General features: G+C 46.4%; 1 protein-coding gene across 1 annotated transcript; it reads left to right on the top strand.

The window, feature by feature from the left end:
- The first annotated feature begins 10,029 nt into the window (after window positions 1-10,029).
- On the top strand, window positions 10,030-13,272 carry CHST2 (carbohydrate sulfotransferase 2). The gene has a single exon (XM_051782057.1). It carries the CDS (start codon window positions 10,134-10,136, stop codon window positions 11,427-11,429), a length of 1,296 nt encoding a protein of 431 aa, XP_051638017.1. The 5' UTR covers window positions 10,030-10,133; the 3' UTR covers window positions 11,430-13,272.
- The last annotated feature ends 2,356 nt before the right edge of the window (window positions 13,273-15,628 follow it).

Raw genomic sequence — 15,628 nt, 5'->3', positions numbered from 1 at the left:
TGCAGAATCAATTGTATATTTCATTTAATAGCTAAAAACCCTCAGGGTAGAAAATCACTTAGCATTTCAGGTACTTTTCAATAATTAATTTTTATTTCAGCTTTTATAAAATTCTCATCAGTGATTATAAAAGACTTAAGCCAAGTAGCAAGAGAGCTAAAGGAGCACACCCAATAGATTTTATTTGGTAATCACTTTATTATGCAAGACCTTTTTTCAGTATCTATTTTCTAAATACTGTTCTCGTACCTCTTGTTCTTTGCTTCATATCCTGGGCTCTAGAACAGCTGTTTCTTCACATAATAGTCTCTTAAGAGCAGTTAAGAATCTGTATCCTTAACTGGATGCCTGGTTTTTTGTCCTGTAGAAAAGAGCATCTTTTGATCTCCCTACTCTGTTGATTTCTTCCTTGCTTTTATAGCTTTGTTTATAGCTTGGCTTTTCCGCAAAGAAGAGCGTGAAGGAGACAGCATCTGGTAACAAATATTTTGTAAAATATGCAAGTTAATATTGAAGACTTAAAATTAAGCTGCTTGTGCAATTTATTTTAATTTAGGTCATGTTGCAGTGACAAGGTACAGTCACAGAATGCCATTACTATGTGACTTGTGTTCCTGCAGCCTTTTGGGGTGAAATGGTGAACAGGGTAATGTAAATAGTGATCCTGGGATTCAGGAAGTAGCATTCAGATGAATCCTTGTGAAATAAAGTTCTGACCTGGGGAGTTGTGGTCCCAGTGATTTCTGTGGTTGTAGAGGAAGAGAGCCCATTATGCTGTGAGACCCCTCAGGCTGTGAGCGTCCAGCCCTTTGCTTTGGGAAGGGGAGGAGGCCTGAGTGGGTAACAGGCTTCTCTGTCCTCTCCTGCCCTATGGATCATAGGAGAGGTAAATATTCATGCTTTAGTGTTTAGGTTTAGCCAAAGCAGAGGAAGCAAGTTGCTACAGCTGAGTTCTGGTGCGGCTGAGAACCCCCCTGCCACCTGAAAGGCCCATCTTGAAGTGGGGTCACCTTGGAAAAGGGAATATCCATGGTGTGTTCCCAGACATGTGTCTGACATGTTTTGGTGAAGCCTAGTCCACACTCCAGGACATCCTGATGTTTATGGAAAGGCCTTCTTGGCCCGTGGTTACAGGTCCTCTCTTCTGAGCTGAGAGTGTGTCCATAAGGCTCGCTCAGGCTCGGCCCTGACTGTGGGCCCTGTCCCAGTGCACAAAAGCTGCTTGGGGCATAGAGTCTCCTTCCAACAATTAAAAGTATTTCCTCACCAGTGTTACAGGAGTGTTTGTACTTGAACTGCCTTTTTTAAACTCTGACTTCCTTTGACTTCTGTGCACACCAGCTGCATATATTTTTTGTGCTATTTGAGGAAGAGTTGGTTTCTGAAGGTCAGTGTCAGGCTATTGTTTGGGCACCAGGCACATGCAATGTGGTCTCCCCCCACCTCCTCTTTGCAGGCTTTGAGGTGTGAGAATCAACCACTTGGGAGCAATGGTAACAGAATATGTTTTCCAAAGCATCTGTTTAGACTAGCAATGATTGCTAATGTGAGTTCACCTGTCCCAGTGACATGAGAGTGACAAGTTTATGTAACATGACTTAAAAGGCAGGATCTTGTGATGACAAAAGCAAGATCAGCCAAAAATGGCAAATCTGTTCTGACCATCTTTGACCACTTCAGGCAGGTTGCTTGTGGGGTTTTCCTCCACAGGCAGAGGTACAGTGCTTTAGTGGAATTAATGTTTTTAATAAATAAAAATTAGAACCATGGTTGTATTGCTGCAGATGGATTAGGGTCTGAACTCGGTATCTAATTTTTAGATAGGTGGCTTGCTGTGTTTTCACACAGCTGTGTGAGGAGTTTGGGGAGGGACATTTCCCAGCCATTGTGGGTCTGCACTGAACACTTAACGTAAATTCTCTACAGCTGAGACAGCAGCAGTGGGATAACCTCGATGAGAATTCTACAGTTATCCTCTCTTAAAATCAGCTGGTCAACATTATGAGATTTATCAAATTACAAACCTAATATTGACAGTCAAACCCTGCAAATTGTATCAGAGTTTACTTTTCTGAATAAGGCTGTTGAATTCATGTATTTTATTAAAGAAGCTCATAATAGTATTTTAAAATTTCTTTTTGTTCTCATTGCTGCATGAGCTGTTGCAAGACTTTCAATTCTTTGCTGGTTCATGCTGCTACTGTAGCTGCTGCTTCTCAGTTCAACCACTCTGGTAAGAATCATAACTAAAATGCTAATTTAATTTTGTCCAAATCTCTTTCCCGTGTAGGATGCAGAAGTCATAAACAATTGCATACTATTTTTTCCTCCACCTGCTTCTGTCAGCACAGTCAGTTTTCATGGGTAAGCCTCTGCCATTTGTCACTTCTGATGTCTAATCTTGTGCTGGGATGTTCTATGTATAACTCTGTCATAAGCTGTAAAGTTTTCTGTTTGTGGTTATTTAGAGGGGAAATGGTAGTTTCACATGGCCTTTTTTGTCTTACTTGCTTTGGGGTTTGTATTCTATGCAGAAATTTTTCCAAATGACACGGCGACAATAAAATTGTCAGTTTGCTGATATCCAGAAATGGTTTTATTTTTATCCTGGAAGAGAGTGATGTTTGTGCCTGTTATGCACAAGCAGTTTCTTGGCCTCATCTGCTCTTCTGCTGGTTGCTGCTGGTTCTGCCTGTGCTGTTGAACTGTAGTGGCTGCCGCTGTTCCTCTGTCAACAGTGACCTCTGTGCTCCTCAAACTCATTAATGAGGCATGGGCTGCTCACTGTGTAGTTGTCTGTATAATTCTCTCTTGAACCAAGAAAACTCCCACTTGAAACTGCTGCTCAGGTTCAGAGAGGATGAGCAGTTTTCCAGTACTCACAGTGGTTTGTGGGAACTGCAGGTGAAGGGAACAGAGCCCATGTTGTGCTGTAGTGGGAAGTTGTTGCTGTGCCTGAGCCAGTGTTGCACCTTGGTGCTTATGTGTGGTGCAGGTCCTGTTCCTGCCTTCCCTGTGCCTCTTGTTCTCTTATTTTTCTGTCCTTTCTGCTGCCTTGTTTGACAGTTTTCCTCTTGGAAAGGTAGGGCAGGCACAGGGTGGGCAGGTCCGTGGGATGAAGTGCACAGGAGGCAGGACATGTGGAAGTGGGACCATCTCATGGCAGCAGTGAGCTGTTACCCCAACTGTGCCTCTCTCCTCTCCTTTTCTCCAACTTGAACCCATCAGTCAAAGTTGAAAGGAGCAAGTGCCTCCAAGATAATTTAGGTTCTGCAAGATCTGTGAAAGCCAAAAAAGAGGGAAGAGACCTCAGATGCCCCCACAAGATGGGAAAGGCTGATGTTGTTAGAGGCCAGAGTATTCCTTTGGGATAGATTACAAGTCCCAGACACTAACAATCTCTACTTGGAGCTCAGAGTTCAGGAACACGGTATGTTGTGACCTTGCTCTATTTTTACTTTTGTGTGGACTGGGGAACTTCCTGTAGCTGTTTCCCTTAACTACAGACCACCAGTTTTACTCTTCAAGACCTTGTTAATAGGTTGCCTGCAGGCAAGTGTGGAACCTGTTTCTTGATTCTGCTTCTTGGGCTCTTGAGGCTGGACCTGGGTCTGAGACTTGGGTCATTAGAGCTTGTGCATGGTAACTGTGCCTGTGGAGAGGTGAGCACGGAGACAGGGTAAGTGTATGGTCTGTGTAAAGCTCTCAGAAATCTTCCATGGAGAGACTTAACCTAGCAGAATAGCTTAATTCTCTGTGACAAACTGTTCTTGTTATAAAATTTAGCTGACATGGGAAGAAGAGGGTGAAATTCATGCATGCAGTTTGGATTTATGGAAGATGGATCAGCTTGTGCTCAGGATTGAACTTCAGGATCATTACCAGCAATCAGAATCATCACCAAAGTCATCACTGAGAGTTGAAACCAGTTTTCATCTTTTTTTAGCCATGCTAAAAACCACCTCTGATGTTTCAGTAATGATTTAGCCAGACATTTTCACCTGCTAATACTGCCAGAGCAGACACTGCACTGTTGCAAACAGAAACTCAGGAGGCTGGAGATGAATCTTCTCAACCTATTATTGTATAGAGGTTTTCATTACAGCTGATACTGGTCATTTTCATCATAAAATCTGCATCTCTTGGGTTGCTGGTGATTTATTTTTTTCCTGGCATTTTAGGTTATCTTCCCTGTGCTATGGGAAAAGAACCGTCTGCTGATTAACTGGATGGAGAATATTGCCTTGGGCAAACTCTGTAAAAGAATTGGCTGTAAAATTTAAGATATGAGGCTGGGATTGAATTCTGTCCATTGTGTGAACAGAGGGGCTGTGGATTCTCATCCTCTGTTTTTGCAGAGGGTAATTAGATAACTGAAAAAAAGAGAAGAATTTGCAGTAAAGCCTGATTTCTAGGCAGTTCTGTTTCACTGGGGAAGCTCATCTTTCATGCCAGCCTGCAGGAAGGTTTCACTGTGGTATGGAGTAGAAATTTAATAATGTTAGAGACAGGGAGTCCCCATTTCTCGAATCCTGAGGATTTTCAAGAGTTAATAGTGAATGATTTATGTTACTCTGTGACTACTCTGAGAGATGCAATGCATTAATTTCAAGAAGTTTCCTAGACAGTCATTTGTAGCATGCTGCATGTTAGTTATGAGAGAAACTGAATTCTCACTCTTTGTTCAAAGCTCTGTCTGAATTTTTAGACAAGGATTGGCATCTCTCTCCCTGGGATTTAAATTTGTCCAATCTGTAGTCAAATAAGGGTCGGCTATTTTGCTCCATCATCTGAATGCTCAGATCCAGGGCTGCCTGCTGTCCTTGGGGAGGCAGGAGGCGAGTGAGGCCCCCAGGACCCTGCTGTGTGGGGGGACCAGGAGGTGTGGGGGGACAGCGGTGCCAGGCAGAGCCCCCCGCACAGGGATGTTATCCAGGGACAGGGATGTTATCCAGGGACAGGGCTGCACTGAGCAGCTGAGGGGATGTTCCTGGGCACCCCAAACACGGGGGTGGAGTGTGCCAGGACAGTCATCAACCCAGGCCCACGGGTTTGGCTGTAGGGAGTTCAGAGATGCCCTGATGAGCTCTTATGTGTGACCCTCTAAAGGTTTTGGAAGCCTTTGGTGTGAAACAGTGTACTGCCTGTTGTTTTAAAGGTACATGGTTATAAAATCTCTTAATTTCCTTTAGAACTTAAACAACAGTTACACAACAGCTGAAAAAAAAGATTTCTAATTTTAATAAACGTCAAATAGAGACTGATCTACACTGCAGTGTCCCCAGGACATTTACAAAGTTCTGGAATTCCTTCAGCTGCACAAACAAGAATTTATAAATATTTTTTGAAATTAAGTTTATTGAAAATGTCACCTGTGCACCTGTGCAGAGAAACTGCGTGGGGGGCATGGGGATGGGTAGGGGAGCTTGCTACAGGTAGGTTGTCCACTTGGCTTTGTATTTCTAGTTTATGATTAGCTGCTTTAATTTTGGTCCCTGCCAGCTGCTCCTGCACAGCAGAAGGACAGTGGCACAGTTCAGAAGGAACATCCAAAAGGAAATGGATCCTTTAGAAGGATCCATTGCTGCACCCATGGCTTGATCAAATGGCTGCTGAAGGATCCAACATCATTAGAAAAAAGTGTGTTCTGAGGGAAATCAGGTGCCACTGCTGCAAAACATGTTGAATACGCTGTTAGACTTCATGCACAGCACTAAAAGGAAGGGTGCAAAATATAAACATCTGCAATCTTAAATGCTACTCTGCAGGTTCTTACCCACCTCTAGTGGTGATACTGAAATACAGTCTTAAGGAAACTCAAAGGTTTCCCAAATTTGGAGAACTACTCAATTTTATATAAATTTTGTTCATATTTTGTGGTCTGTAACTTTTGCCTTAGTTTTAAGAATGTCACTTTTGTGCAGTGTTTGAGGAATTCAGCATCTATATTTATCCTGAACAGATTAGGCTAGATACAGGAGTATTTAATCAGCACCCAGAACTTATCTCACACTAGGTATATAACAGCATAATTCTCCATCTTTCATCCAAACCCAATTTGTTTTAAAAGATAAAGTCTTGCTGAAGTTTGACTTCAGGAAAAACCCATTCCACCCCTGTGAGCAGGAGACAGGCAAGTCTTAAAGCATGAAAAAAAAATCAAGTCAGGAAGTGTTCCAGTAAGGATGAAATCTCTTTCAGCCCCATCACTTAAATGAAGGGATGTTGTGGGGGGAATCTTGGAGAATTCTGACTGAGGCAGTATCACTTCTAGGGGGGAAGAAATTCAAGTAGTCAGGATTTGAGTTGCCTAAATATTACATGTAAAATTCATAAATATAGTTACTAAATATAAAATATTAAACAGTAACATAAAATATTTAAGCATTAGATGAAAAAAATATTTCTTTCCCCTCGTATTTTAAATTGGGGAGTTTTTATTGCAGTTACTTACCCCTCACTTTATACATTGCTGGCTGCAGAGTCTGAGGTAAATACAGACACCTTACTTATATCTGAGATCTGTAGTGTGGAACTGCCTGCACTGGAAAAGGTGCATTCTTTTCTGCTCTATCAAGGGAAACTAGATGTAATGTTCACAAACTGAAGCTGATCTAGAAGTAAGTGTTGGGGTCTTGAATTTTATTTTTTTAATCGTGAATTTTACTTCTCGCAGAAAGGAAACTTTTTATTATTTGACATAGGTTGTCTAGTGTAGAAATTAATAAGCCTAAAATAGATTGACATGAAGTAAAATAGAGGATGGAAAAAGCGCACCGAAGTGTCTGAATAATTTTGTGAAGGGCTATATCTGTTCAACTGCAGACTGTTCCTCTTTCACACACTTTCCATGCCTCTTACCACTTAAGTTTTTATTCTTTTGGGTTCCTTTGCCCTATATATTTTTAATACTTTGCAACAGATGTGTAGATGATTAAAAAAGTTGTGAATTCGATGTTGGCTGTATAAATATTTTCCATATAAACTTATTCAATATTCATGATATTGAGTTACTTAAAGTGATAACTTGACTACCAGGAGTGAAACTTCTGGGAGGACCAAATACAGCAGCTGCACTGAACCTGATGGATTGCAGTCGTGTTCTGCATGGGTATTTGAATCCACCTGCACAGCATAAATACAGACATAGCTCCAGTTTTGAAAAATAAGATTCTGTTTTGCAGCGGGTAGGTCGAATTAAAGACCTTCTTGGACCTGAGTTTTCCCAGTAAAGGTGGAGCAGTCTGGTGAAGGCAGCACTGCTGTCAGTACTCGTGCACTCACTGATTCAGAAATGTTACCATTGCATAACAGCAGGGAAGGTGCAGAATCCAGTCACAGCTCTTAATGTTTGGGTTTACTGACTAGTTTTGCCGTTTCAAATGTTATACTGCAGTTCATGTTTGCTTATCTTTATTTGTGACTTGCTAAATTTTAAACGGTGTAAGAACTGGAGCTGGCATTCTAGGTTTTTTCAGAAAATTTTGTCTCTCTCTTCAACCAAGTTAAATGGAAAGGAGGGATTAATTTGAACTTCATGGTATTTTAATGAATTTTCACTGCTATGAATTGGCTTTGCTCCCTGTAGTCTCTGTCCTTTATTGCATTAGTGCTGCAGTGCAATATTGGCGGGAGATATTGCTTTATGAACTACAGTGTCTCGGTACTGCTGTTGTTATTCATCATCTAATATAGACTAATCGATGCTATTACAGACCATTCCAAAGGGAAAAATAAACTTTTCTGCTTTAGCTGGGTGATGGTCACTTCATCTGTAGTGAGCATGGAAAGCCAAATAAATATTTGACGTGTACCTTTGTAAAAAGGAGATAAGCAGTCTTCTTGTTATATGTGAAGAACTCATGGGTTAGAACTAAAGAATAAAATAACTGCAAGAATTTTATGTGACAAGATGCTTCAGAGGTTTATCCTTTTTCATTATATACTATGCTTCAAAAGTTACAAGTCAATTTTTTTAAGCTCATCAGGTTTAAAGGCATTTATTTTGCCAACTAGATACAAATAATTTTTACAGAATGTGGCTTTGAAGGCTTCTGCTGGAGCACTGTAGGTAAAAAAAATGGCTTCCCCTTCCCCTCACTGTTTGATGAAATAGAGACTTTTCCTCCAATATTTAGTTGTTGTTTAAATTCTGCAGTTAACAAGTTATTTCTACATGAAAAGTCGCAGTGACATTTTAATACTGCCACCAGCGTCACTGGCAGCTTGTGAAACGGTTCTCCTGACTTGTCCTGTGTGGATTGATCGCTGCATCCCAGGGGGGACAGCAGGGTGTGGGTGGCAGTTACCCTTTACTTTGGGGCTCGAAGGGGCCTACAAGCTTTTCCAGAGACAGCTTGGCTGTTTATATCCCTGTAGAAAATGTGGGAGAAGTCTAGGCATTGTTTTGGTTAGGGATATGAAGACTGCTTACACATTTAGCCTCCTTCACCCTATTGTACTGTTTTCTTGCTCTTTTTAAATAGTGTGCTACCAGGCAAGACACACACCATATCAATTTGTGGTTTATCTGCTGCGTGTAAAAGTGTTTGCTGTAGTGTCGGATCTGTGCTGTTTGGAAAATAAACGTTCCAGGGAAAAGTCAGTGCTCTCCATTGCGGAGGGATCGAAGTATGTTTAGGCCAAGGTACAGCTCTGCAGCAGCTCCAGCCTCCCGGCTGCCCTGGAGTGTGGGCAGCACGCTCGTACATTGTGTGCACAGCAGGAAAGGCCACACTGCTGTGACAGAGAGCAGGACAGAAGTGTCACCAAATGCTCCTGTAACTCGTGAGCACCTCTCACACTGCTCTGAGCTCTGCCGAGGAAAGGGAGGAAACCTCTGAGAAAATGCCTTGATGAAACAGTCATTGGGCATTGCCCGGAGCCCAGTGGCATTGTGAAGCCTGTGCCCTACAAGTGTCCTGTCCACACGGGACCTGCCCCTCAGGGCCATTTTCAGGTGCGTTTTGGGGATGTGTGCTGCCTGGAGCTGCTCCACGGCATACACTGCACTGCATACAGCGCTCTAGAGCACAGAAGTCAGGAGAGAGCCCTTCCCGCTTCGATACCCGCTCTGGGGTGGGGAGTTTCGGGGTCCACCCGGCCAGCTGCGGGCGGGGCAGGAGCTGGGGCAGGGCCGGGGCTCTCTGGGCTCTGCCCTCGCACCCAGGGCCGCGCCGCGCTCTGCCCCGTCACCTACCCAAGGGGCCGAGGGGCTGTCCGACGACCGGGCACCTGTTATAAAAACACCGTAAAAAGCTGCGGGCGGAGCAATTTGTGCCCGAGCTCCGCCAGGAAGATCCACTGTGGGGTGGGTTTTTTTTGATGTTTTTGGAGGACCCTTGAGACCGCCGAGTTTCTGCACACACCGAGCTAAGGGCCCCTCTCAGGCCCTTCGGGTTTCCCCCTCCCCTTTTATTCTTCCCGCTACCGGCGCAGCTCTGCTGTGCGGGGGTCCCCGGTGAGCGGCCTGTACCCGGGGCAGGGCTGACGGAAACCCCCGGCAGGGAACCGCTTCCAACAGCACCCGGGCGGTGCCGGTGCCGGTCGGGCCGGGCTCTCCCTGGCGGCGGACGAGCGGAGCGGGGGCACCCCCGCGCCCCGACTCCGGGCAGTGCCGCGGCTGCCCCGAGGCGCCTCCCCCTCCCCGGCCCGGCGGGGCGGTCCGTGCCCGGCGGGGCCGCGGGGCCGCCAATGGGGAGCGCGGGGCGGGCGCCGCCGGCCCGGGCCGCCCCTCCGCGGCGGCGTCACCGGCACCGGGGCTGTCCCGCCGCACGGCGGGGGCGCGGAGCAGCCCCTGCCCGCCCCTCGCTCCCGCCCGCCCTGCGCTGCGGGGCGGAGCGGAGCGCGGCGCCGCCTCGGCCCGGCGGCCGCCGTGAAGCTGCGCTGCGGCGGCGCCCGCGGCCGCTCGGCGATGGCGGCGCGGGAGAAGCGCGGGGCGGGCGGGCGGCCGCGCCGCTGCTAAGTAGGGCAGCGGCGGGGGCGGGGGCGGCGGGGCCGTCGCGGCGGCTGCGCTATGCGGGCCGGGCGCGGGGGGCCGGCCGGGACACGGCGCCGGGGGCGGCGCGCCCTGCCCGCCGCGGGCCCCGGGGCGCCGGGGCGCTGAGCAACAGTTGGCCCCGCCGCCGCCCAGCATGAAAGTGTGCCGGCGGAAGGCGCTGGCGCTGTGCCTGGGCTACGCGCTGCTGGTGCTGCTCGCCACCCTCAACCTGCTGGAGTACAAGTGGCGGCGGGAGCCGCGGCGCTGCGGGGACACCCCGGGCGCCCCCCGCCACCAGCCGCCGCCGCCGCCCCCGCCGCCGCCGGCCGGGAGCCGCGGCCCGGCGGGTGCCCGGCGGCAGCTGGTCTATGTCTTCACCACCTGGCGCTCGGGCTCGTCCTTCTTCGGGGAGCTCTTCAACCAGAACCCCGAGGTTTTCTTCCTCTACGAGCCGGTGTGGCACGTCTGGCAGAAGCTGTACCCCGGGGACGCGGTCTCGCTGCAGGGGGCGGCCCGCGACATGCTGAGCTCCCTGTACCGCTGCGACCTCTCCGTCTTCCAGCTCTACAGCACGGGGGGCGCCGGCAAGAACCTCACCACGCTCGGCATCTTCGGGGCGGCCACCAACAAGGTCATCTGCTCCTCGCCCCTCTGCCCGGCCTACCGCAAGGAGGTGGTGGGCATGGTGGACGATCGGGTGTGCAAAAAGTGCCCCCCGCAGCGCCTCAGCCGCTTCCAAGAGGAATGCCACAAGTACCGCACGCTGGTCATCAAGGGCGTGCGCGTGTTCGACCTGGCGGTCCTCGCCCCGCTTATGCGGGACCCGACCCTGGACCTCAAAGTCATCCATCTGGTGCGGGACCCCCGGGCCGTCGCCAGCTCCCGCATCAAGTCCCGGCACGGCCTCATCCGGGAGAGCCTGCAGGTGGTGAGGAGCCGGGACCCCCACATCCACCGCATGCCCTTCCTTGATGCTGGCCACAAGCTGGGCGGGAAGAAGGAGGGGGGGGGCGGCTCGGACTACCATGCCCTGGGTGCCATGGAAGTGATCTGCAGCAGCATGGCCAAGACCCTGCAGACTGCCCTGCACCCCCCTGACTGGCTCCAGGGCAACTACATGGCCGTGCGCTACGAGGACCTGGTGGTCGAGCCCATCAAGACCCTGCGGCAGGTGTACGGCTTCGTCAACCTGGCGGTCAGCCCAGAGATGGAGAAGTTCGCCCTCAACATGACCAGCGGCCCCGGCTACTCCTCCAAGCCCTTCGTGGTGTCGGCCAGGAACGCGACCCAGGCGCTGAGCGCCTGGAGGACTGCGCTCAGCTACCAGCAGATCAAGCAGGTCGAGGAGTACTGCCACCAGCCCATGGCCCTGCTGGGCTACGAGAGGGTCGGCAGCCCCGAGGAGGTGAAGGACCTCAGCAGAACGTTGCTCAGGAAGCCGCGGCTGTGACGGGCTGTGCCGAGCGCCCCGGGGGTGGCTGAGCCCTGCGGGCAGAGGAGCCGCTCCGGCTGCTTTGAGTGAGGGAGGGAGCCGGGAAAAGCAGCCTGGTTTCTGATTTCCTCCAAAGACTGCTGAAGGGTAACATACAGTAATGTGATGATTTCTTTTTTTTTTTTAATTACCCTCCCCTTTCATTGGGTTAGATGCGATTTGAAAAAAAATCAAGTGGGACTGAAAATATGTGTAAAGCCCCTTTCTCGTTCTCAAAAGCGCCAGGCAGTTATTCTGTACCAAAATCTTGTTTATGAAGTTCTTGTGGGTTTGAAGATGGTAACAAAAACTCTTGCACAATTCCTAACCCATCTTTATCTCCCTTGGTGCGGAGGGGATGCCCTTGGAAAATATAATGCTGAAAATCAGACTTTTGTATGAAAGCAAATGTTCAGACATGATAGTAATAAAAGAAAATAATAAATGATATTCATTTTTATAATTACCTCAATTGTTTGGGAATTACAGTGTTGCTTATGTACAGCTGGAAGGGATGCTTGCTTAAAATAGCGACATGGACTTTTTAAAGGGTATGAGTGGAGGGCTGGAGTGCAACATTTGATGTGTTCAAAGACAGGGGCTGCTCTCACAAAATCAAGTAGAGATCTCACGAGTGTAGTGCAGGTTTTATGGCTGTGTCAGAGCAGGTTTCTATTTAACTATTGTCTTTTTTGTTGTATTTAAAAAGTCTTTTTAAGTGCCACTGTATTAGTGTCCTAAGAGTTTTAAAAGGTTTGCCATCACAGCAGTATTTATTTTTGTCTTGACATGTATGTCCAGGAGTCACTGTCAAACAGAAGTGGATCTACAGCGTGACAAGAAATGCAGGATTCAAAAAGACATTTGTCATATTGGAAACATTAGCATGTGTAAAAACAAAAATAAAATTATATATGTTATATATATTCTATAGTGCTAACAATACATAAGATATGTAAGATATTTCTTGACATTGATTGGTAACAGGCATAGCAGGGAAGCATAGAAAAATGCATAAAATGATTTATTTTTTCCCTTTGTCTGTGTCCAGGGGTATATTTATGTACGAAGAGGGAGGAAGCGTACAGCTGTGTGTTCATAGCTGTAACAAAGCTTTTATGGAGCCAGCCTAGCATTTGATTTCAGAGCGCTGGTTGGAGACTCGGTGCTCGTGAATTGTCATTGCTCTATGATGGAGCCAGATGGTGGTCTGGCTCTTTCTGGGAGCTTTGCCTAGAGACTCGTCCCATCGTTAAAACTTGATGATAAAAAAACAAAAAAAAAGAGAGAGAGATTTTGCTACTTCTGCTTTTGTAATTTCCTGGAAAAAGTCCTGATTTATTAAAGGTTAAGTGGTGTGTTGCATATGAGAAGTGCAGACACCTCAAGTAATTTTTAATCTTGGTGGTGTTCTCTGCTGCTCTTTGAAGGCTCATTTTGCAACTTGAGGTTTTTAAACAAACGTGGTTTTGCCAAACTGTTCTCTTAGGAGACTACAGACTTTTCTACAGGAAGTACATTTTACATTGCCTATTTGGGTGTTGTGCCTTCAGAAAATGTGAAGAGTATGAGTAGGAGAAAGGAAATTGATTTGTGAAAATAAATTGATATAAACAGGATGCTGATGTGGGTATGTATGTGTATGTGTGAAAATTCTAGTGATGTGTATATATGTCTATTTCTTGTATTAGTACTCTCAGTTAAACAGCTGATAACTGGCTACTAGGCTTTTTGAGTTCTTGATGAAATTTTGGCATTAGATGTTAAACTTATCCTGAAAAGGAAACACATTTAATAAACTAGTTCAAAGATTATTGCATAAGGTTGCCTATACACTTGCTGAATGACTGCATTACACATCTTCTTCCCTCAGTTCATCTTCACCATCAGTAAAATCACACAAAATCTAGCAATGGGAGATCTTTTAATTGGCCCATTAGGATATATTCCCAAATTCCAGACAGCAGTGCTAAGAATGGGAGGGATACTTTATTTGGTGTTTAAAATATATACAAAGGTACTTGTGTTGTTGTGGATTGAGGTCTTTTGTGTTAACATTGTACGTGTTCAGTGCGGTGCTGAGTGGATTTTGGATGTTTGGGTTTGGGCTGTATCTGTGGGTTTTTTTCGTTTCTTCAGTCGGTGTGTCCTGGGGCAGGGCTTGAAAATCTGATCTGCTTATGGAGCATGTCGCTTGCTTTTCATCCCTCCACTGCTCAGTGAAGCTGCCCCGCTGCCACCGCACTGTCCTGTCTGTGCTCGGGCGGCCGCGTGTTTGGCAGCGCTGCTCCCGGCAGGAGAGCGGTGGGAGCTGTGGAGCCCCTCTGCAGAGCAGGGAGCTGCCCAGAGCCAGTCCAGCTCCCTCGGGGATGGGACACTGCGCCGGGAGCTCGGCTCCCGCTCTCTTTACGCGTGGAACTTTGCTGAGACTTCTAAATGGGGCTTTTTCATGATAGCATGTTACAGCATAAGCTGCTTTGATTTTGGAAGCTGAAGCACAGTCCTTTCTGTGTGCAGAATTCCTTGCTCTCTTCTGGAAAAGTTTTCGGGATGAGTGAAGTGGGCAGGAATTAACTGCCTTTGGGAGTGTGAAACAGATGAGCCCAATTGACTTAGCTTCCAAAAATCTCCTTTGGATTCTAATTATATTAAAAAGCTCATCCTGTCATTCCGCGAGAGCACTCGCTGCTCTTCTAATAATGGTGCATTGCAAGCATCTGCTTCACTTTACTGATATGAACACTGTGCCAGTGGAGTTACAACATCTGACTCTGGTCCATAATTTGAGCTCCACCTACTACATTGCAGCAAGGAATCACCCAACGTAGTGTAGAGTTGTACCTCAGCATTTTTTGGGTGAACAGAAGAAGTAATGCAATGCTCATTTTGTGAAAATAAAGGACTGCAATTTTGTTCAGGTAAAGCTTCAGGAGAAGTGAATGGGACCCTGCTTGTGGAAAATGCTGGTGGGCTAAGCCCTATGTTTCATGCTGCTGTATTAAAAAATAATTATGTGAACAACTGGCTGTTAAAAGACCATTTTTAGTCCGTTTTTATATTCAGAAAAGAGGATTAGAGGAATTAAAAACACAAACATAGCTGAAAAAAACTTTTAAATGTGGAAAATTATAGAAAAAATAGGATATGAGAAAGATGATGAACATGATTAAAAAAGAGCTTTTCCTTTTGTGAGAGGGACAGCTAGCTGAGGTCAGAATACTTAAATAAACTTGACTCTTATGCTTAAAAATAGTGCCTGGGTTTGCTTTCTGTCTGATTTAATAATTACAGTGTGTTTCTTCAGCTGAAGCTAATGCTTAGTGAAGAATCAATAGCATACACAAGGTACAGGGTGCACTAAGTTGCATGGGAAGTGAGACTGTTCTGAAGACTTGACACGTTGGTTTGATGGAAGAGAAAGGCCAGTGGGCAACTATGTGTTGCCTTTTGCTGTGAACAAAGCCAGAAAATTGTACAAGTATGGTAAAATGGCAAGGATCACTCAGTGCATGAAAACACAGGAAAACCCTCTGTCCTCCACTGAATCAACTAAAACACAAGATGTGTAAAGTGTGTAAGTTGCTGCCTCTAAGCTCAGAGCTGGCAATGAGAAAATCACTAGATCAAGTGTCTTTCAGTCTTTCTAACAAAAGGAGGAAATTCTTTATTTGTCTGATCACTTTGTAATTTGTCAGGTGTCAAACTTCATACCCTGACGGCGAAGAGGAACAAACCATTTTTCTCCCATTATGATTACAACTTGGATCTCTGGAGATGAAATACTGGGGATTATAATCAATCCTGAAACAAGTGTTTTTCATCCCACAGGCCACGAGAAGAGTAGTGAGATTATTCTGTATTTCCCCCTTCATTTCCAGTTGCTGTGTCCTTGAAAGTGAAAAGATGTTTAACATGAGCCCTTGCACACCACAAGAGGTGGTCTAAGAGTCAGTGTCCCAGCTTTGCTCCTGTGCGACCCGTTAATGCAGGAATGGGTGGGTCTCTTTGGAGTGGTGAGTGGCAACTGTGGCAAAGTGTGTGGGGCTGCTTTACATGAACAGACATCAGGCAAATGCTGCCTGTATTATGTTACTTAATCAAATGGATCAAAAATGTTCTTATTCTAGTGCCATTTCAATTAAGAGTGTTGTATAAATATTACTCTGCTGGAATTATGC

This window comes from Manacus candei, unplaced genomic scaffold, assembly GCF_025592945.1.
Source record: "Manacus candei isolate 608988 ecotype Guabito, Panama unplaced genomic scaffold, ASM2559294v1 h1tg000015l, whole genome shotgun sequence".
Lineage (NCBI taxonomy): Eukaryota > Metazoa > Chordata > Aves > Passeriformes > Pipridae > Manacus > Manacus candei.
Note: the sequence above shows the minus strand (reverse complement) of the source record. Positions and strands in the feature narration are given on the sequence as shown.